The sequence below is a fragment of the Acinonyx jubatus genome, chromosome C1 (genome assembly GCF_027475565.1).
Source record: "Acinonyx jubatus isolate Ajub_Pintada_27869175 chromosome C1, VMU_Ajub_asm_v1.0, whole genome shotgun sequence".
NCBI classification, from domain to species: Eukaryota; Metazoa; Chordata; class Mammalia; order Carnivora; family Felidae; genus Acinonyx; species Acinonyx jubatus.
Genome location: NC_069381.1, coordinates 120352108 through 120375504, shown reverse-complemented (window position 1 = coordinate 120375504; position 23397 = coordinate 120352108). Strand labels below are relative to the sequence as shown.

At 39.1% G+C, this 23397-nt stretch overlaps 1 protein-coding gene across 2 annotated transcripts in view; it reads left to right on the top strand.

Annotated features, from left to right (window-relative positions):
- Nucleotides 1-1270: 1270 nt before the first annotated feature.
- The window catches only part of DPP10 (dipeptidyl peptidase like 10), a 635980-nt gene continuing 613853 nt past the window's right edge, over nt 1271-23397 (top strand). Inside the window, exon 1 of one of the 2 annotated variants that reach the window (XM_027055933.2) lies at nt 1271-1897. In XM_027055933.2, coding sequence (XP_026911734.1) covers nt 1826-1897 — 72 coding nt within the window. In that variant the 5' untranslated portion in view covers nt 1271-1825. Of the gene's footprint in view, nt 1898-1922; nt 2110-23397 lie in introns of those variants that run through there. The other variant, XM_027055935.2, reaches the window with a different exon arrangement.

Here is a 23397-nt window from a genome sequence, read left to right as displayed (position 1 = left end):
ATAAATTGCTGTGTTTATACTTTTACAACTAGGAAAGTTATTCCTGTCAAAAACTTCTTTTGGGCCAATACACTATTAGAAATTACTCATAATATGCATTTGACTACCCATGTTTGAAAATGCCAACCAATTTCCACCTTTCTAAAAATCAAATTTTTATTTTCTAAACTAGTCAAATCTAGATATAACTGATTTTTCTTTATTTAAAAAATGTTTTTTAAAGGAACTATTGTTGCAATTAATATTTAGGGCAAAGGTGACAATTCACTGACAGACATGAGCACAACTCCTCGATTTCTGTGGTAGCTCCTCTCTAGGATCTGGCTAGTCCAAGGACAGAGTAGCTCAGACGAGGGTAAGGGATCCAGCCCTTAGCCAATAAAACCAACTCAAGGCCACTGGACACCCTCCCCTATCCATATGCTCCATCATTTCTCACTGGAAGCTAGTCACCACCATGGCGCTGAGTCTGGTAACATCTGGCTACCTGTGCCTGAGACTGGGGACTGCTTGTTACCCATTTGATCTGGGCAGGCCCTTTCTAGCAATAGGGGAAAACCATGTTGTAATGCATTTAGGTGAAACTGGTGGACTTTCTGTGTTATACCCACCCACAGGAATTCAACTTGCAAGACCTTCATTGACTCATTGATTCCTATCCCTGCTCCAGGCTCCCAGTGCCCACCATGTCAAGTAAACTTGTAGGCATGAAATTTGGTAAATTTGTCGGGTATTTGGTCTCCTTTCTTTGCAATCCCTCTAAGCCTTACAGTGTGATACATGATAGATGACCAGAAAACGAACTTTTAAGGGGAGAAGGTTGTGTTGAGCCAAGGGAAGGCTGGAGAAAGGACTTAAAATGTCAAGATTTTTTTTACGTGTCGTGGGGGGAAAAAAAAGCAAAAAAGAAAAAGTGCTAGAATATTATCATTAGTTATTATTATTTGTAATCCACCTTTCAGAATTCCTCTGGCCTTACTTAACTAGGCAGCTGGCAGGGAATCCAGGCTGGAAGCTAAGGATAAGAATGTCTATTGCCCCAAATCGGGAGGTGCAGAGCCTCGGGCCATAATCTGGGACCACCCCTTGTGTCCCGACAGGTGTTGGCAACCCTTATGGGGCTCCGGGTCCCCAGTCCCCAGCGGCCCCCTGCCTTCTCGGAGCGCTGGAGCATGCCCAGTGGCAGCGATAGAGCCACCGAGGGCTTCGCACGGGCGCGCTCCGCTTCTCCGGGTTTTAGCAGGAGCCCGCGGGGGGGCGGGGGTGAGGGGGCCCGCGGAGCCCGGCAGCCTTGGCCGCGCGTGCGGGGAGCTCTCGCGACGCGCAGGGCTCTCTCCCGCGTTGCGGTTGCTCGGGAGATGCTGGAGCGCGGCCCCCGGCCGTTCCACCTGGCGCGCTGAGCGAGTGGCGGGGAGCCCCCGGGGGCGGGCGGGGGGCGCGGACTGCAGTAGAATGCGAGCCGGGCTCCTCCGGCGCGGTGAGACGTCGCTCCAGCGCGGTCAGGTGCCTCTCGCTGCTCCACTAACTTGCCACTTGGTCGTGTTTGGTCTCCGAGGCTCTCTACCCTTTGGGGTGGTGGGGGGCGGGGGGAGTGGGGAGTTCAAGGGTCTGCGGTAGCCGAAGGAGGGATCTTGCAAGGGGGAGCCAGCCTGGTGCCGCTCGTCTTCCCCTCCCCGTCACTCCCCTCCCCCCACCCCGTCGCTGCCGCTTTCCCTCTGCCAATTCGGAGAGCGCCGGGCTCCTGTGACATGCGACCGCTGCCAAGTGACGGTCCCCGAGTCTGAAGTGCCCGCGAGGAAGTGAGCGTCAAGGCGGGCCGCTGGCGATGACAGCCATGAAGCAGGAGCAGCAGCCCACCCCGGGGGCCAGGGCGAGCCAGGCGCAGCCGGCGGACCAGGTGAGAGTTGGCAGCTGCGGCCAGGCCCTCCCGGGAAGGGTGGCTCCAGTCCGCGCTTCCCACGCCTCTCTCTCCCCACCCTCCCCCCGCCCCAGTTCCAGGCTCCCCTCGCTCCTCCATGGACTCCGCAGGAAGTTAGAGCATCTGAGTGCGCTCTGGGGCCGGGCGAGAGGATGCGCAAGGTGGAGAGCCGCGGGGAAGGGGGGAGAGAGGTAAAGGCTAGGGGTGGCCCGGGAGCCCCGGCGGGTGGGCCACCGGAGGGGGGTGGAGAGGCGGTCGGGGCCAAGGAATGGGGGCCTTCTGGTTACAATTAACGCACACTGGAGGAATTGCTGCGCTCCTGGAGGCGTCCGCCTGCGGGGGTCTTCCCGGAGCTGAACCGAGCGCCCGGTCAAAGCTGCCTAGTAGGCAAACGACCTTTAGGCCGACGGAGTTTTTCCTTTCCTTTTTCTTTTGAGGAGCCCCCGGACGGGGCAGGGGGACGAAACAGGGGAAGGAGGCTTGGCATACATCTGTGGTCTGCTGAGTGGAACGGAGCTTGGGAGCAAAAAGGCATTAATTATTAAGGGAAGCAGGCAAGGTGCTGGCCTCAGTGATTTGTCGGGTCCAGATGTCTTGTGTCTGCAGAGATGGGGTGCTCTGTGCCGGCTGAGGGTTATTTCTGTCCCGTTTCCGTCTTTCTGCACCGGCCACCCCCTTTTATTGTTTTGGTTTTCAGAGATTTGTAGCATAACCGTACGGGGGATGTTCATCTCGCCTCCGTCCCTGGATTGGGGTGACTCGGGAGTTCGGTGTTGCTTTTTCCTAAAGTTGTAACGTCGGGAGTGCTGAGGCTCCCAGGCAAGGAGGAGGGAGGCTGCGATGAGCCGGCTCCAGGTGTTGTCACGTTTCCATCCATCAGGGACTCCAGCCGGGAGGGCTTCCAGTTAGGTTATGGGCTAACTACGGAGCTGGAGGTTGCCGGCGCCCGGGTACCGGCCGTGGGCCCTTTGCCCCGAGGGCACAGTTGAAGGCCGCCCGACGCCTTTCTGCCACAGACACTCCTAGCTCGTTGCTGGAGGTGGGGTGAAGGAGGTGCAAGCGGCTAGGCTCCGTTAGCGGCTCCGCTTTTCACATAGGCTAACACGGAGGAGCAAGTGAAGAGAAGCTGTCCAAACCGCGGAGCGGTGGTGATGAGGGCGGCGGAGATGCCAGGGCTGCTGTTGTTAATATTCTAGTCTTGGTCATCTGTCCTGGCTTGTGGTCTCTCTTTTCTCCCTTCCCTCCTCATTTCCCCGGCATATATTTCACACAGGTGGTGGGGATTGCTTAGTGCCTTAAAGCTCCCCCTCCATTTAGGGGGGGTGAATGTTTGAATGTTTACAAAGCAGCTGTTTCCTTAAACCAGCCTCTTGATTCCCTACCCTGAGAGAAGTATAAACATATTAAAACATTTGTATTGTATGATCTGTCCCTTTCCCTTACATCTTCTTCCTCTGCTTCTTTCAACACACCACAAGGTAGCAACTGGTTAGCACATTATAAAACTCATTTCGGGAGAGGAGCGTGGCTTTAGCCTCCTCTTTCAAGCTGACAGCCCTTAAATTTCATTAACAAGCCGCTCAGCCTGTCTACTGCTCTTGGAATGATGCTTCCAATAAGAATGATTAGTCAGGTGAGAGTCCCCACATGAAATCTTTGCTCACTAACCTGTGACACCAGCTGGTTACTTGAGGTGCTGCAAACAGCTTAGTGGCCTTGGAGGTGGGGAGGAAGAGACAGAGCGGAGCTCGCAGAAAGTGAAAATGTGTATGTATATAGTGGATAAGCCACATATGCACAGTAAAGCCTTTTGTCAGGATTAATCTGGTGCTTAACATTCAGCTGAAGAGAGAATGGAGCTTGAGTCCCTTTATCGAGTTAGCGTGCATTTTTGTTTATGGCCACTTCAGATATTCAGGGAGTGGCCATTTGCAGAACTCCTGTTTTAATTGAGTTTTTAAAGTGCCTTTCTGAACGTTTACATGAGTTAAAAATGTCAGTGATATGCATATTGTGTTTGAGTTAGAATGAAAGAGATGGCTTTTGCCAGGGGGAGGAAAGCAGAGTGAAGTATATATGGCAGCATCCCACTGAGGGTTTTCCAAGCACTTCCAGAAAATATCTAGATCTATTCGTCTGAAGGTTGACATACGAAATGATGACCAGATAATGTGGATGATTGCTGTGACTGTTTAAACTACTTGCTCTGAGATTCCTAAGTTTTTATTAACAGGATTAGTCATTGTTGTATGATTCTGCAACAGTCATAAGATTCTTATGTGGTACTAGCTATAATACCCCCCGTATAGACGTGGATGATAGTTCTGGTTTCTCTGTTTCTGAAAAAAAATGATTCACAAATTTAAATAAAAGTATAGCTTTATGAAGTCCTACTTAATGTTTAAATAGGGGGAATGTTCCAGCTAATCACTCACCGTATATTGATTTTGAGTGATTTAGGATTTTAAATATTGCCAGAAAGGTCTTTCACTTTTCATGGTATTTTATGAAATCTCAAAAATGCCTTGTCCGAGGCCATCAGCACCTACTTCCACTTACTGCACAGGGGAAGACTCAATTACAGAATCTGGTTGTGGTTATGGTCCTGTCGTGAGCTCCACCTCTCTGTTTTACCTCATCTGTGACTCTCCTCTGACATGTGGTGCCATGACCAGAGTCACCCCTTGCCCAGGGACAAGCAGCAACAAGAATAGCAGGGACTGTGTACTTTTATTAATATTCTGAGTCATTGGAAATGTCTTATCATTTTAGTAGTCTCTCTTTTAAAGCTTTCTTGATCACATGTTTATGATGGTTATTTCTGTTGTTCTCATAATGCTCCACATTTACAGAATGTCTAGATAATTGCTTTGACATGGGTAGATACAGTCATTCTTAATATGATTAGTATCCCATTTTACATTGAGGGATCTAAAATCTTGAGTAATTAGTTATAACTCACTATTTTTAAAAAAATCACTTCCTACATGCTTGCCATGTGCCGAGTACCGTCCTCTGGACTGATAAGGTAACGCTTATTAAATACATTTTTTCTACTTGATCCTCAAAGCAACTTTTTTGAGTTAGGTCCTGTGGTCATTCCCATTTTAGAGATGAGAATACATAGGATTAAAGAAACTAACTTGATAAAGTTTGTCTTCATAAGTGGTGGAGATGAGACTTAACCCTAGTCTGTGATAAGTAAGATAAAACAAGGTAGTTTAATTGTAAAGTCCCACCTTCTGACTTCTACACAATTACAGTTCAACACATTATTATTAGCGTAATGCAAAATAACTGCAAATATTGTGTGTGTACAAACTGAATATAAAATGGATGAAGAATTTGTTTAAATCTTTGCTTATAAATGTAAATAATAGCTCTTGAAAATTTAAAATTAACTTAATAGCTCTTCTATTGATGGAAATAATACAAAAAGAGCCAGGTAGGTCCTGATAAGTACATAGGAACTTAAAAAAAAAAAAATCTTGGTAATGATGGGACTTTCAAGCTTTCTTAAAGGAATAGATAGATGTTTATAGTTAGATCTGGTTTAGAATTCAACCACATTTCCACCAGGTGGCACCCTTCTGCTGAATCCAATGGGTAAAAATACTTCCTAAAATGTTGGAGGGTCCTCTAAGCTCCAAATAAAGCAAAACAAACAAACAAACCAAAAACAACAACAGCAAACAAAACAAAACAAAGCTGACAAAAAAACCCAAAACAAAACAAAAAACTAAGCAAACAAATGAAAAACCACAATCCTACTTTCTGAAGTATGACTAAAAAGTATATTTTTATAAGCAATTATTTGGCTGCAAAGACATCATTAGTTCTGTATTTCTCCATAAAAAAAAGTATTGGAAAATGAATCTCTTAAAATTCAGTATGCAGCAGCCTATTATGATGAAATAATTTATGGCCAAAATTGAAATTAAGTATATAATGTGCAAAATGCCTTTGTAAAATATCTATTGTACTTTTGACTTTTAGGTAATATTTGCCCAAAATGTTACTATACAGAAATTAAAGTTCTGTTTTTCTATTTTACCTTTGGTGTAGTAAACGATTAAAATTTTCAAGTGTATGCTTAATGAAAACTTACCAAAAGTTATTCTTCCATGTTTCCCTGACAAATATAAAAATATGTTATAATTTAGTCTATAAACTATTGATTTTTAGCACAGAACCTCAAAAAAAGCTTTTAGAAATCATGTTGAAAAAATTTAATGGATGATTTATTATTCTTCTTCTAGGCGTTGAACATAAAATATATAGTATCTAATGGGAGAGTTCTACATGATTTGGTTATAAAAGATAATTTAGATTGGATAAAGGTGTTATGTAGGAGTCTTTATAACTTAGGAGATACTATGCATTTCCTACTATCCCTTAATTTCTTATTACAGATGTAATGTATGTCTTATTACATGTATACATGACATTTTATCTACTGAGTTTAGAACATACCACAAAACATTCCTAGCTTGTAAGCTTCTAATGTATTTATTTCAGGGACTGAGCAAATTTCACATTTAAGAATGATTAAACTATATAAAAACAAGTTAAAGAAAATTGCATTATTAAATATTAATGCTGCATTATCTTATGCAGTGCATTACATTAGAAACAAAACACTGGAACCAAATTTCTCCCAGTCTGAGTAAAAATAAAGCAATTTAAAATTTTTGGTTCATTGAATCATTTATGAATATGTAATGTTACTATTGTCTATGGGTTATGTACTAGAAACCAGAGATTCAAGTTCATATCCCAGCTCCACCAGTCATCACTGTTTTCGTGGTCAAGATCACTCACTTTCTATATTTAATTTGTGAATGGGGGTGACTGTAGGTCCTTTATGTGCCTGTTGTAAGAATTAAATGAAATAATATGTAGAGGCTTTTGAAGAAAGCCTGTCTCATACCAACTGTGCTCCCATTCCCTAGTCTGGGAATAGGAGCCTAGAAAAAGCAGAAAAAAGGCTTAAAGGATCATTGAGCCACCTGTAACTAGTATGCTAACATTTTACAAAACATTACATTGTTCAGTACACATGTTTGAATGATTCCAAATGAACTTGCACATGTATATAAATATTATGTTAATGATCTATAGTATTTGCTTTTAACATGAGGGCTGATTTGGCAGACATTGCACACTTAAAAATACTCTGTTAAATCTCTGCTTCCGTTCAATCAAAGCTCACTTCTTTACTGTCCTACTCTATATGGATCCAGACTGGAAATAAACATTGGCTAATTCTCACTGACAGGTGAATTAGCTGCAGAATATGTTTTCAGTGTAATACACCTTATAAGGTTATGAGCATGGAGAAAGGGGATGTTTGATATGCTCTTTAATATTTAAGTTAATATTTCATACTTGGGTTCCAAATATAGAACTACCCCCATGTATTTTCATACTTGCTGAGTGACTTCATGTGTGTTCTAATCAAGCTCATGTTTTACTAAAACATTATGCAGTAGTCACCCCCACCCCCATTCGTTGTTTTGCTTTCCATGATTTCAGTTCCCCACTGTCAGCTGAGATCCCAGAAGCAGATGCTCCTCTGTGGAGACCTGGTGTCAGGAGGTCAGTAGTAGCCTCGCCCTCAGTACCAGTGCCCACACCATTCACCTCACTTCATTTCCTCACATAGACATTTTATCTTCTCACAGCATCATCATGATCATTATCATCATCATCAGAGGGTGAGTACAGTCTAATAAAATAATTGAGAGACCACATTCACATAACTTTTATTATAGTACATTATAAAAGTTCTATTTTATTAGTTATTATGAACCTCAGACTATGCCTCATTTATAAATTGCACTTTATCGTATGTTTGTATGTATGTGTATATATATATACATCGTATGCATGTACATACATGTATACACATGAAATAACAGTATATGCAGGGTTCAACACTGTTGGGGGTATCAGGCATTCTCTGGGGGTCTTGGAATATATCTATCCCTCGTGGATGAAGGAGGGATGGCTGCAATGAGGGGCATATAGGAATACATGCATCAACTAGGAAAGTTGGAGGTTTGTCTCAACTCAAGACCTTTAAAAGGTCCAAAAAAAGGGGGCAAATACGTAATGGAATGCAAAGGTCTTTGTAAACATGTCCTCTTATAAATTTAGAAGTGTTTCTGCCCGAGTATATGCTGCCCTGCCTTAAGAAGTCCAATAGCTCAGTATTGATTATCCCCAGCATACTATTGTTTTAAAAAGTTTGTACTGATCTGATGCATAAGCTTTTTGTCAATAGGCAATTCTTCGTTACTTTTTCCAACTAGATAGCCCCTGTTCTCCAAGGCTTTTAAGTTGTACACCCACCACCGCCCTATCTGGTAGACATTCTGATTACTCATTATATATTAACTAAAAGAAATGCTTGTTATTTCCAGGATGATAAAGAAAGATGGAAGTATGTGTGGTGGGGAGGATGGGGTGCTGAAGAGAGAGCTCTTCTCTTAGAGATTCATTGTTATTAAGCTCTCCTGAATCCTCAGGGTTTCAGACAGGACTTGATGTAATGGTGAATGTAACACTCACTGCCAGACTAATACAGGAAACTTACTTTTATCCGAAACTGATAAAATATTTTATTTCAGACTGTTCTGTTCAGTAATTGAGGTTAACAGTATCCCTTGTATCATCTTCCATATAACAAGAAATGATTTTCATTTTCTATTCAAGGTTGACATGCCATAGTTTATTTGAAAGTTGCTGAAACTTTAATAATTTTTAAATCAACTTTCAGATAATATGGTAATTCAATTAACCAGAATAGTATATTGTACAATATTTTGGGAATTGCCAAATGATCTTCAGATTTAATTATGTTTGGGGGAGAGGCGACTCAATGTAGGATTGGGAAGAGAGAACAGATTTCAGATAGAATCTTCTATCATTCTCTATGCAATCTAGGGCAAACTGTTTAATCCCTCTAGAACCATTCCTTCATCTTTAAAGGAAGAGGATGTCAAGAATGTTGCAAGAGTTAGAGACATTCTGTATGAATGGGCACACATAACATCTGGCCCAAGATAGAACTCAGTATTTTTATTCTTGTTGCTACTGTGTTTCTAGATTATCTGAGAAGATTATTTCATATCTTGCAAAGGCAATTTTCCATTTACATTGATGAAAGTGCAGAATATATGTATGGGTGGGTGTGTGTACATAAAAAACACCACACATATATACATATCCATTTTTACACTTACAAGCTAAATAAATGGGTTATTTTAGAGTTAGATTATTATAGGTCATAGGTAGAAATCAATGTATAACAATCTGACTGATTTCTTCCATTTTTAGATGATAACCTGTCTTCCCGAAAGACTCAGGATCTTCTTTGAAGTGTTCATGGTTTAATATCCTCTTTCCGGAAGTTTGGTCTCCAGAAATGACTGACTCAAATTCTTTGCATATAGGAGCTGAGTGATATGTTGAGTTGAAATTTAAGAAGAGTTAGTTGAGTGCATAATCAAAACTGACTTTACATCTGAGAGAGCCAAGCCAAGCTGTGTATTCCCTAGCCAAGCTGTATATTATCTGACTTTAATATTATTGCAATTTATCATATTTACTGATTTTTTCAGGTCAGTGCAAGAAACTATATCTGGTTAGAAGATAGCAAATGAAGAAAAGTGAGGAAAAAAGGGCATTTTTATTATATTTATCCTCACCCCTTTTTTGAAATCTAAATGAGGATTCAATTTCTTATACCACCCGAAAGCCTCTGCTCTGAAAACATAATCTGACAAACCTGAATTTTATAATTGGGAACTTGAATGGCAGGCTGTCCTGCGATTTATTTTCAAATAATGGACCAGAGAGACCACTTGAAGTTGCATTAATAATGCTTGTACAGGGTTAGAAGTAGGCCTCCCCTGTTATTGTTACTTGGGTTTACTTTTGGCAGGACGAATCAAATAAGTGAAAACTCTTAATACTGTCGCTTCCATTAATTGTATCTTACCTCCAAGAAAAGTTTTAATATAAGTTAATGAATGCAGGACATGGCTACTATTTTTTTCATTTCACATGTTTTGAAACAAGTGCCAGAAAGTCTTTTTTTTTTTTTATCAACACTTTAAATCAATGTCTCACAAACATGCATACTCATTCTTCTCTCTTAGACACCAAATCAAGATTATGAGTCAAGGCATCTTCTGAATAGAGGTCAGAACTATATCTTTTCAAGAAGAAAAAAATATAAAATTCATGAAGAATTTGTCCAATGTAGAAATAGGTGATTTGGATAGATTAGTATATAATTTACATTTCCTAGTGTCTAGGAGTTTATGAATAGATTATGTACTCCACTAGGTTTATGGGTTTTTAAGGGAAAAGACTATACATTTTACTGTTTGTTTCTTTACTAGAGTACTATAAAGGGATTATAAAAGGACTATTCCTTTCCTTTGATCCTAGGAATTATGTGTGTTTCACTTCTTGACAGTCCTATTGGCAGTGACAGGTGGATGTGAAACGAGCATGGAGTTGATATGGAAGGGACCCACCCTTGTTCACATTTATGGAGGTTGCTTGTTACTGCTTTCAAATGGGGTTTACCAAACATTAGTGCCACAGTGGCATTATATGAATGTCTGACTGCTCACAGAGTCGTTGCCTCTTGTGTTATAGGATGAGAATTTTGATTCCTTTGTCTCAACATGCATCCGTGCTCTGTCCAAATCCAAATCCAGTCCCTTCCACCTCTGCATGTCTTGAGATCAGTCTCTGGCCAGGGTCGATTCCCTGATGTCTAAACTACAATGATGTCCGCGGTGGCCTTGCCTTTCCAGATTCTTCCTTGAAATGGCCATAAAGTCATAAATGATGATACCATTTTGAGAAAGCATTCCCATTGCTGAATCTAGTGCCTTTGTTTTCAAATCAAGAGATAGCCTATGGAGAGGTGAAGTGTGTTAGGACACACAGTTGTTAGATCAAGAGACAGTACTTGATTCTGGGCCTCCTTACTTACAGCCGTTTGCTATGTGTCCTGCTGCCAGATTCAGCTGTTGATAAAGCATCTTTGTTCTTGTCTTGGTGACATATCTGCCTTCCTTAGCACTTGACATCAGACTAACTTAAAAATTTTTTTCCCTTAAAATCTTTGAGTCCTTAGGCAAAACTCACTTGACATTCATTGGTTTCTCCTTTGTGATGTGTTGGTTCTAGGCCAATGGTCCTTAGACTTTTAGTACCTGGACACAAAACTTTAGAGAACCATATATGCATCTTCTCTAATTTGCCATGGCAAGAAGTCCCTTCCATGCCATAATGTCATTTTGAAAGTAAACTGAGATCCACTGTTCAAAGGACATGCTAACACCTTCCATCATACATGCAGACACTGGCATTCTTAAATCTCTTCTTTTTTCCCTTTGATGAATGACCTTCCATTTATCTCCACCCTCAGCATTTGAAATTGCAGTTCAGTAGTCAATGAATTAGTGACAAGATGACTCCCTCCTTCAGAAAGTAGGGATGTACTTTGGAACTCTGGAAAGCATGTAGGTGAATTATAGAACTTCCTCGAAAAGTTAATAGAGCAGGCCTCTGATTCACTGGATTGCTTGGAAGATAAAGCTGATAGTTTTTTCAGAGTACCAAGTTCCAATACTAGATCTGAGACTTTTATATGCAAAATAAATAAGAATTTTTGAAGGACACAGAATTCGTTTTAGTGGAAAGAACTAGGGCTTTCTTTTCATGTAACTTCAGGTTAAATTCTATTTACTCATTTGAACAGGTTCCTCAGTCTCTCTCCGAATTTAATACTTCACCTGGAAATGGGATGATGCTTACATTGCAGGAGTGTTCTGAGGATTAGCAATGAGATGGGTGCTGAAAAGTGGTGGTGCTTATTTATTTATTTATTTGTTGTTGTTGTTATTAATATGTAGAGGCAAGCATTGTGAAATCAGTGCTACACTGATGTTGAGGTTCCCAGATGATGGGAATACCAGCTTTAAAGCTTATTTCTCCATTACTTTGACCACAATTCAGAGCACCTTTAATATTGAGCTTCTATTTTTGTTGATACGGAGATTATATGGAATAGTCTTGGCTCCAGAGTAAACATGGATTAGGGATTCGTTAAGAAAATTCATGGTATCCCTTTTTATATTACTGATAAGTACAGGAGAATCAACAAAGTTTGTATTTTGAAGTTGGAAAACTGAATATGCACTTGCTTTTCCTGAATTTGTTCTTTTCTTTTCCCATCCCATGGTTAAATTCTCTCTCATGCTTATAATGCATTCTACATTTGGAGTGCTGCTTCATTCCTACTCAGAGCTGTAGTCTTTGAGCTGTAACAGCGAATCCAAAAAAACTAATATAGAATCACAGATGGTGCAAATATTTGAAAATAGGTAAATACAATCTAGGATTAGCTGCTTGGGCTCAGAAATGTCAGCTTCGTATTGCTTATTGGTCACATAAGGCACTTTTAGTTAAGGGAAAACCTAGGACAAAAGCATCATGATATAAAATTGCTGTTTTGGAGCTATGCAACATAACAAGCCCATAATTGTTATATAAACTCTAAAATGAGTCACTCTGTAACAAGGAAAGGTGTTTCAGAGAGGTCACCAAGTACCAAGGGGTTATACAGGGGATAAAAATTAAGCAGATATCATATCATGGAACTGCTGTATAATACCATCTGTTGACCTTCATTTAAAGCCATTTTTTTAAATGGAAAATATCCATTCTTATGGGTATGCTGTAGGTAGGCACATATTAAATGACCTGAGCATGGGAGCGAACAAATTGCCATCATAAAATCCATAGGTGGTGATTATTAATTACATGTGCTGTGTGTCTCTACTTCTGACTGAGAATTTAAAACCATACAGTCTTATTTTCCTTCGGTTTTGCCTTTTTAAGAGATGCATGTTTTTTAAAGGATCTTAGAACCAATCATGGTGACTAAGTCACCTGATTCACTGATAAGATAATTGAGAATGATAAGGGATGACTTGTTCAAGGTCACACCAGTGATGAATTGGGTAGGTGGGAAACCAGAGCCTCTCCCTCCTAGGTTGGGACTCACTCAGTCATCAGGATCATAGATCATCTTTGGTTGAATGTATTGATATCAGATGAAGAAAAAGTAGATGAGAATTAAGATGGGAAGTTTCCAGCTATTTTGAAAGTTTTTTTTTTTAAATTCAATTTTGTTTCCAGGCAGATTTAATAAAATTAGATCTATTATATAGATTGTATCTGGACGCATCAAGGAGCAGGTGGTTACATGTGTAATGGTAGGATGCAGCTTACGTTCTCTGCAGTCTCTCATTTCTCAGATGAAGTGGCAGAGATTAGGAAGGGCTACTGTAGATCATATGTGAAGGTCTGAAGAATACACTGATTTCTCTCAAAATACATGTTCACAAGTAAAAAATCCTGGCTCTCATATAAATATACAGTGAACATATGTCAAGGATTTACCTTATTAATAAAGGAACCATGAAGATGGTAGAGCTGGTTCAAAGAGCATTTCAAGGAGAGAGATTCATATAGTCACTCAGGAAAGGAATAGTGTGCAATGTTTGCAAAATCAGATACACAACTCATGAATATCTGACAACACTTAAATCATAACTCTTATGGTTATCTTTTATAGCAGACAGAAATGTTTTGCAACTTACCTATCTTTTACAATGAATGTTTAAGTTTAGATTGCGATGTAAAAAGTAAATGGTCAAAAGTAAATGGTAAGTTTAAGACAGGTGTGTTTTCCTAAAATTGTATAATCTTTGTGTGGGCCCATTGGACAATGACTTAGCCTGACATTGAAAAGATAGAGATGCAGTGATACTTAAATTTTATTTCCAAATTCTCAAAAATTTTCTTAATATCCCCTAACTCACAAAAATGGTGCCATCTGGGTCTACACTTGATGACACAGCCAACTTTTTAAGCAATTTTATCAAAGCTGTCTCTAAGCCCCTTGGAGCTTCAGGTGTCAGATCTGATTCACCTGCAGCGAGGGCCTGGAATGCAGCCAGTCAGCCAACACTGTCTGTCAGGTTCATCCCAACAAATTGGTCCAGGTGCTTTTGAGGGACGGAAGACAACAACTTGGTAATTTCAAAGAGCTGTTTGTAGAAAAGTTGAAGTAGAATAATTGCACGGGAGGTGGTGAAAAGCCATTCTTGAAGATGTAGCAAAATAAGGTTCAGATCGAGTTGAGTGGTGGTGGTTGTCCCTAGGAAATGGCTGCTTTCAAAGCTGCACTTAGGAGGAGATACCATACCCATTCACACAGTCTTATTTAAGACCTGCATTAGTTTCCTTCCCTTCATGCTCACTTTCTTTATTGCCAGTCAAGAAATGTGCATCTGTGAATATCTGGAATTCTACCATGACTTTCATTGTTCCTTTGAAGGTGACCTAGGGGCGGTAACAGTTTACGTATGACTTGAATGTATTTGTCTCTCTGTGATTGCTTAGTATGGCCTTGAATGTATTTGTCTCTCTGTGATACTTAGTATCGAGAATTTATATTTAGGGGCCATAGAAAATGAGGACCTTAGGAATGTGAAGGGGTAGGGACAGGAGGAAATAAACATGGAAATGAGTCTGAGAATCTCAAGAGAGAATCATGGTCTGCACAGGAAGCAAGCTACTTAACAGGCCCTCTGTTTTTCTAATCTGGGTTTAAAAGGGAAAAAAAATAAAATGAGTTTTTGTGTACAGAGTGCAAAGAGGTTTGTGAATAACTTGGGGGTTTAAACAATTTTATTGCATTATTGAAACTTATTTTCCTGAAATATCTTTCACTAACTACAGGAGACTTTTAGATTGGGTAGTACCTTCTGGAATGGTAAAAATGTTCTATATATGTGCTTTCCAGTGTGGTACTCATCAGCCACATGTAGTTACTGAACACTTGAATTATGGCTAGTGTCACTGAGGAACTCATTTTCATTTAGTTTTAATTGTTTATTTATTTATTTTTAAATTTAAATCCAAATTAGTTAGCATATAGTGCAACAATGATTTCAGGAGTAGATTCCTTAGTGCCCCTTATCCATTTAGCCCATCTCCCCTCCCACAACCCCTCCAGTAACCCTCAGTTTGTTCTCCGTATTTATGAGTCTCTTGTGTTTTGTCCCCCTCCCTGTTTTTATATTATTTTTGTTTCCCTTCCCTTATGTTCATGTTTTGTCTCTTAAAGTCCTCATATGAGTGATGTCCTATGATTTTTGTCTTTCTCTGACTAATTTCACTTAGCATAATACCCTCCAGTTTCATCCATGTAGTATCAATAATTTAAGTTTAAATAGCCATATGTGACTAGTAGCTACTGTATCATTTCCAGACCTTCGTTTTTCAAACTTTAGCATGCATAGAAGTCCCTTGGAAATAATATAATGTGGCAAATTTTAACCCAGGGAATCTGGAAGGAGGTCCAAGATTCTCCATTTGCAACATGATGCTTCTTCTGTGGACTGTGCTCTAACTAAGGCTTTATTTCCCAACAGCAAGATTATTGAATTTTAATTTATGGCTTTACCTAGTCTGACCCCTGTCATACAAGATAAGTCTGGTGGCCTATAGCAAAATTACGAAGTATAGCTGTAGAAATATAAAAGGAAAATAATTTTAGTCATAAAATCATTGGCATTTTTATAACTAATAGCTAAAATTTTGTGTAATATTCCTGTATACCATGCAGAGGTCAGGTGCCTGTATCTCATTCATTCCTTACCATAAACTCTATGTAATAGATATTACTTTTATTCCAGTTTTACTAATGAACAGCTGAGAATCATATCATATTAGCTATCAACTGCTTCCCTTTATTAAGTTGAAATTACATGATTTGATATTTACATGCTCTTAAATGATTTAAATTATATAAATGATTTGTGGCTGATCAATAAATCATAATTTGATTCTCTTTCATAGATAATAATGGTAATAGTCAGACTTGTAGTTAATGTGATAATCCTCATCAGAACTTGGCACAAGTTAGTATTGTTTTCTTATTGTAAAGATGAGGAAACTGAGGGATAGAAAATAATTTGATTAGGGTTACATGATGTCTAAGTGGCAGAACAGGGTTTTGAATGCTGGCTATTTGTATATATAATTTAAATCATTTAACATCATATAAATATCTAACAAATGATTTAGCTTTAATTTAATAAAGGAAAGCAATTTGCGGTTGTTATGGTACATATGATTGTGACCAAAAGGATATTTTCTCCATTTATGAGCTTTTCTACCTTGGGAATCTCTTATTTTCTCTGAACCTCAGATGCTCATTTGTAAAACTGTAGTACAAGTATTCAATTTGTTGGCATTCACTTCACTGCTATATGTTAATATATAACATATATAGGCTTTTATATAACATTGGTCTCTCTATGAGATTCTTTTAACATCTTGAAGAGAGGTTAGCTTCCCTCCTACCCCAAGCATTAGACTCAGGAATAAGTGCCAGCATATGCCATCCAAAAATCTGGTAATAACTGATGAGCATTTCCCACTGGGTAGATAAAAGGAAAGGGTCTTTTATTATCACATTTCTAAAGGCAGGTCTATACTCTATGCCTCATTCATGTTAAGGAAATGAGACATTTAGGATTTTTGATATAGAACTTTAAATGTATCCTGTGTTTTCTGTATGAATAAGGAAGATTTTGTGTTAGTAGATGAATGAATGGTACCGTGGAGCAAAATGTCTAATAAGGGACAGGACCCCACATTGTGAAAACGTGATTTCTTGTAATTTCATTAAGGGATATAGAGACTTAATAAGCAATGGTGAGCACATGTTGTGCTTGCATTTCCTTATATCCTGTGGGATTTACCTCATTTGGGAAATGGGAGGCACCTGTTTAAGGAACATACTAAAACTTCATTTGCATCTCATTTGCCCTGGAAAGGCTGTATGTTGCTGTCAGTCACAATTACTTATTCTCCTAGTGAAAGGGAAGGAAAATAATAGTTGAGGAAGAGATGAAGGGCTTTGGCCTTTGCAGACTCCTTTTTTTTTAATTTTCCCAGAAAAATTACTTCAGTAAATTATAAATTCGTGAATTTTTATGTCCTTACCACCTCATGTAATGAAGAAGCTGAGAACCATTTCAAACTCAGAAAATTGATTTGGTCAAAATATTCCCCTTGTTTCCACCAAGTACTACTGAAAATTATGAACAAACACACCAGGAAGAAAAATGGTAGTAATGAAATGTTTTATTAGGTCTTTAAGGATGACCAAGCCTTCCAAGACTTCAGCTACTTTCAGAGGAGGAATTTTTTGTTAGAATATTCTTAACAATAGGAAAAACAAGGCTTACTTTCCTTATTTCTTTTAAGATTCTGTAAAGATTACAGAGGTATTTAAAAAAGCGTCTTTTCTCTGAAAATTTTTAAAGAACAATCAATTTTTTACAATACACCTGGTGAACAATGCTAGGACATACTTGGTAGCTGCTAATCTTTAAACCCCCCAAAAAAGCATTTCGTTTCTAAAGATTCTGGAAAGTCAAACTACTGAATGGCATGTGGATCAGGCATTAGTCATAGATCAGATCAGGCATTAATAATCCTTGGTGTTCTGCTCGGGATATTAGAAGAAAAATGGGGTCCCAGTTGAGGGGAATGCATCAATAAAAACCAAACAAGCCTTTTATAATTTCTTGTTTTAAAATCTCTTCAAATGACCCAGATATAACAGGCATATGAAACAATACCAAAAATATTCCTGATTTCATGTTGTAAAGGCTGAATGAATATGACTTAAAATAAACCTTAATATGTTAATAATTACATATTCATAAATGAAGGCCGGGTAGTGGTACCATTGGTTGTTCTTGTTGTTGTTTTTCAATATTTGAAGTTTATTGTCAAATTGGTTTCCATACAACACCCAGTGCTCATCCCAAAAGGTGCCCTCCTCAATACCCATCACCCACCCTCCCCTCCATCCCACCCCCCATCAACCTCAGTTTGTTCTCAGTTTTTAAGAGTCTCTTGTGCTTTGGCTCTCTTCCACTCTAACCTCTTTTTTTTTTCCTTCCCCTCCCCCATGGGTTTCTGTTAAGTTTCTCAGGATCCACATAAGAGTGAAACCATATGGTGTCTGTCTTTCTCTGTATGGCTTATTTCACTTAGCATCACACTCTCCAGTTCCATCCACATTGCTACAAAGGGCCATATTTCATTCTTTCTCATTGCCACGTAGTACTCCATTGTGTATATAAAGCACAATTTTTTTATCCATTCCTCAGTTGATGGACATTTAGGCTCTTTCCATAATTTGGCTATTGTTGAAAGTGCTGCTATAAACATTGGGGTACAAGTGCCCCTATGCATCAGTACTCCTGTATCCCTTGTGGTACCATTTGATTTTATCACATGGAATCAACCCTCCTGTGCATTTTAATCCAACATCTCTTAGGTTGGACCTATTGCTTTTCCAAATTAACCTAGAAATCTTAGGTCAGATAATTTAAGTATGGTGAAACAGGGTGATTTGTCAGGGAGTCTGGGTTCCCCGGCCCCTGGATGTTACTGTGTTCAGTGGCACAGCACACTTTCTGTTCCTTCAGACTGTCAGAAGAGTCTCATGACATACCCAATGGATAAGTGATAAACTTTGCCCCTTGAAAAATTTAACTTTATAATTCTGTTAATAGAAAGTTGTGTATGTATATAGACACTCAGAATTAAGCACCAAGAAAGTTCCTCTAAATTAGTATGGAGAGAATGTTTTTCCTATTTACCTCAATATCATTGGAGCTTATATTATTGTTTATATTAGAAGCTCTGAGGGTAACCTCAGGCCTTCCTGGTTATAGTTTCCTTCCTTCCTTCCTTCCTTCCTTCCTTCCTTCCTTCCTTCCTTCCTTCCTTAAGTAGAGAGACTAGAGACAATAAAGAAGCATATAAAAATCACTTTTTTCCTTCTGAAAATGTTCATCATTTAACAAAAAACATCTCACCTTTATTTTGATTTGTGAATACAGAAAATTTAAAAGCCATTTTCTAATGTGAACTGCCTTACGCTGAGACCTTGTGAGGCACATCTGTTTCTTTTATCCTAGACCTTGAAAAAACAGTATTCAGACAAATAGTTTTGCTGCAAAAATTCTTCAAATGAGCAGCTTTCATAGTTTTTAAGAAGTTGCAGAGAAAAGTCTGGTGAATTATTGTGCTAACCTGAAGGCATTCAAAAGTATCTCAGGCATAATTCTGCGTTGATTACCTATTACTTCATAACCCATTACTCCACTTTCTGGCTTAAAACAACAGCTGTTTCATTTCTTTTTTTTTTTTTTTTTTTGTGATTCTTTTGGTCAGGAATTCAGGAAGGGCTTCATGACAGCTCTTCTGTTCCATGTGGTGTCATTAACTCCACTGAATTCAGCTAGTAGCTAGACTAAGCTGAAAGGCAGAGAAGGCTTCATTCATGTCTGGTACTTTGGTGCTGCTTTACATGGCCTTTCTCTCTATCCACACAGATAATTTGGACTTCTTCACAGCATGAGTCTTAGGACTTCTTACCAGGTGGTTGTCTTTCAAAAGGGAGCACTCCAAGCAGTGAAAGCAGAAATTGCAGATCTCTTAAGGATGAGCTGCAGAAGTTTCAGAGCTTCTCTTCTGCCACATTTTATTTTATTGGTGAAAGCAAGACACAGGGTCAACCCAAATACAAAGGGGAAAATCAACTCCTTGTCTCCGTAAGAGACGTGTAAAGAATTTGTAATCATCTCACATCTACCACAGACTACCAAAGAACAGAAAAAACAACAGAACTATATCTGTATATAAGTATTCACTATATGAGCATGTGGAGAATTTAAGGGTGTTTAAATGATGAAAATATTGTAAAGATAAAAGTGGTGCCATGGTGTCAATGCTGTACTTGGCCATAATCTGTCAATGTGACAGATTTAGAATGTGAAGGCAAGTTATAATTGATTGAAAACAGTCTTAATGCAATGGTTCTTAAAGTATGGGAATTTATATTTTCATTGTAAAATGGAAATATATAAAACATTCACCTTTATCTAGGTATAGTCATGAAATATATTTATTTGGGAATAAATTTAATGTACTGCTTGGTTGAAAATACAGTATGCTCTAAATAAACTTTTAACTTCAGGGAAATTATGACCATCTAGAGTAATTTGGTGCCATAAAGGAAAACATATATCTAGACTTCTGAGAAGGTATACGTTATAAAGGAAGGGACAACATTGTGCACAGAAGTTGGTTATTATGGCTATAAAGTTACTTTGATTCTGAGATATAATTACTTTAATGAATTCTGCCCCTGTGAAATATTTTATGTTGTCACATTTCATGCTGGATGAAGTAACTAAGATGGGATTAGTATGTTCCAAAGGTTTCACATAAAGTCACAATTTTCATGAGAGAAAATGATCTGGAACAAAAAAAGCTTTGGGGTTTTCAGGAATGCGATAGAATTCTCTGTGGAGTACCTTTTTTTTTTTTTTTTCAATATATGAAATTTATTGTCAAATTGTTTCCATACAACACCCAGTGCTCATCCCAAAAGATGCCCTCTTCAATACCCATCACCCACCCTCCCCTCCCTCCCACCCCCCATCAACCCTCAGTTTGTTCTCAGTTTTCAAGAGTCTTATGCTTTGGCTCTCTCCCATTCTAACCTCTCTTTTTTTTTTCCTTCCCCTTCCCCATGGGTTCCTGTTAAGTTTCTCAGGATCTACATAAGAGTGAAAACATATGGTATCTGTCTTTCTCTGTATGACTTATTTCACTTAGCATCACACTCTCCAGTTCCATCCACATTGCTACAAAGGGCCATATTTCATTCTTTCTCATTGTCACGTAGTACTCCATTGTGTATATAAAGCACAATTTTTTTATCCATTCCTCAGTTGATGGACATTTAGGCTCTTTCCATAATTTGGCTATTGTTGAGAGTGCTGCTATAAACATTGGGGTACAAGTGCCCCTATGCATCAGCACTCCTGTATCCCTTGGGTAAATTCCTAGCAGTGCTACTGCTGGGTCATAGGGTAGATCTATTTTTCATTTTTTGAGGAACCTCTACACTGTTTTCCAGAGTGGCTGCACCATTTTGCATTCCCACCAACAGTGCAAGAGGGTTCCCATTTCTCCACATCCTCTCCAGCATCTATAGTCTCCTGATTTGTTCATTTTGGCCACTCTGACTGACGTGAGGTGATATGTGAGTGTGGTTTTGATTTGTATTTCCCTGATGAGGAGTGACGTTGAGCATCTTTTCATGTGCCTGTTGGCCATCCAGATGTCTTCTGTAGAGAAGTGTCTATTCATGTTTTCTGCCCATTTCTTCCCTGGATTATTTGTTTTTCAGGTGTGGAGTTTGGTGAGCTCTTTATAAATTTTGGATACTAGCCCTTTGTCTGATATGTCATTTGCAAATATCTTTTCCCATTCCGTTGGTTGCCTTTTAGTTTTGTTGATTGTTTCCTTTGCTGTGCAGAAGCTTTTTATCTTGATGAGGTCCCAATAGTTCATTTTTGCTCTTAACTCCCTTGCCTTTGGGGATGTGTCAAGTAAGAAATTGCTACAGCTGAGGTTAGAGAGGTCTTTTCCTGCTTTCTCCTCTAGGGTTTTGATGGTTTCCTGTCTCACATTCAGGTCCCTTATCCATTTTGAGTTTATTTTTGTGAATGGTGTGAGAAAGTGGTCTAGTTTCAACCTTCTGCATGTTGCTGTCCAGTTCTCCCAGCACCATTCGTTAAAGAGACTGTCTTTTTTCCATTGGATATTCTTTCCTGCTTTGTCAAAGGTTAGTTGGCCATACATTTGTGGGTCTAGTTCTGGGGTTTCTATTCTATTCCATTGGTCTATGTGTCTGTTTTTGTGCCAATACCGTGCTGTCTTGATAACAGCTTTGTAGTAGAGGCTAAAGTCTGGGATTGTGATGCCTCCTGCTTTGGTCTTCTTCTTCAAAATTACTTTGGCTATTCGGGGCCTTTTGTGGTTCCATACGAATTTTAGGATTGCTTGTTCTAGCTTCGAAAAGAATGCTGGTGCAATTTTGATTGGGATTGAATTGAACATATAGATAGCTTTGGGTAGTATTGACATTTTGACAATATTTATTCTTCCAACCCATGAGCACGGAATGTTTTTCCATTTCTTTATATCTTCTTCAATTTCCTTCATAAGCTTTCTATAGTTTTCAGCATACAGATCTTTTGCATCTTTGGTTAGATTTATTCCCAGGTATTTTATGCTTCTTGGTGCAATTGTGAATGGGATCAGCTTCATTATTAGTGTATAAGAATGCACCTGATTTCCATACATTTATTTTGTATCCTGCAACTTTGCTGAATTCATGTATCAGTTCCAGCAGATTTTTGGTGGAGTCTGTCAGGTTTTCCATCTAGAATATCATGTCATCTGCAAAAAGTCAAAGCTTGACTTCCTCTTTGCCAGTTTTGATGCCTTTGATTTCCTTTTGTTGTCTGTCCACTCTCACCGCTGTTGTTTAACATAGTGTTGGAAGTTCTAGCATCAGCAATCAGACAACAAATGGAGTATCTTTTTAAATTGTTCATGTTCCTCCTTAGACATGTAGTGCATGAAAACTTCCCTGTTCTCAATGATATAACTTTTTAAAATGGGCTCCAATACCAAGTGTAGATACTTTTGTTTATGGTATGTTTCCCTCTTTATGATAAATTTCCCCTTTTTTTTACCCCTTGGATCAAGTGAAAGTTATTTAACTAAGGGAGGAGGTAGGAAGGTGCTCTCAGAAGATTGCTGTATTTCCTGACTTGATGGGAATTTCCTGTCTTGTGCTCCCCACTCCTCCATACTGCCTGATCTGCTTGAAATACTGCTTCCTTACCTCTATTTTCTTTATTTTCAGGGAATATGGGAATGTAGAAAGCCAGATGTCCTAAGTGGTGAGCTTGACCACCTGCGAAGAGCAGCTTATACCACATAGAGCACGGGCTGCTGCAAGTCCTTTTAGGAAAGTGAAAAATTTTAAACCCCAAACATACCCACACACATTAACTAAGGAAAAAGTAGTCACATACTTGAAGATTTGTCTTGGTATGATAATGTATGACCTGTACCACTAGTTGTGACCACATTTTAACCCACTCTTACTTGAAGCAAAAAGAAATTAGAGAAAAATATTATGATGTCATTCTACCCTAAAATGCCACATAAGAATTATCTCTCACTTCTTAGAGATGGGTTCTTCCTTTAACACTCCAGAAAAGAAACCCTTTCTTCCAAGTTGGTTTTGACTTACTGTTCCTTGGGAATAAAGTTATCTGTAGCATTTTAAGCATCCCTGTCTTGGTGGTTTGGGCTAAGTGCCCTCCAGCTGTAAATCCATAGAACCTTTTCTTGACTCTTTCATACCGTGAAATTGCTTGTTTACTTGTTTCTCTCCAAATAGCTACATTTCTTAAAGACAGTGA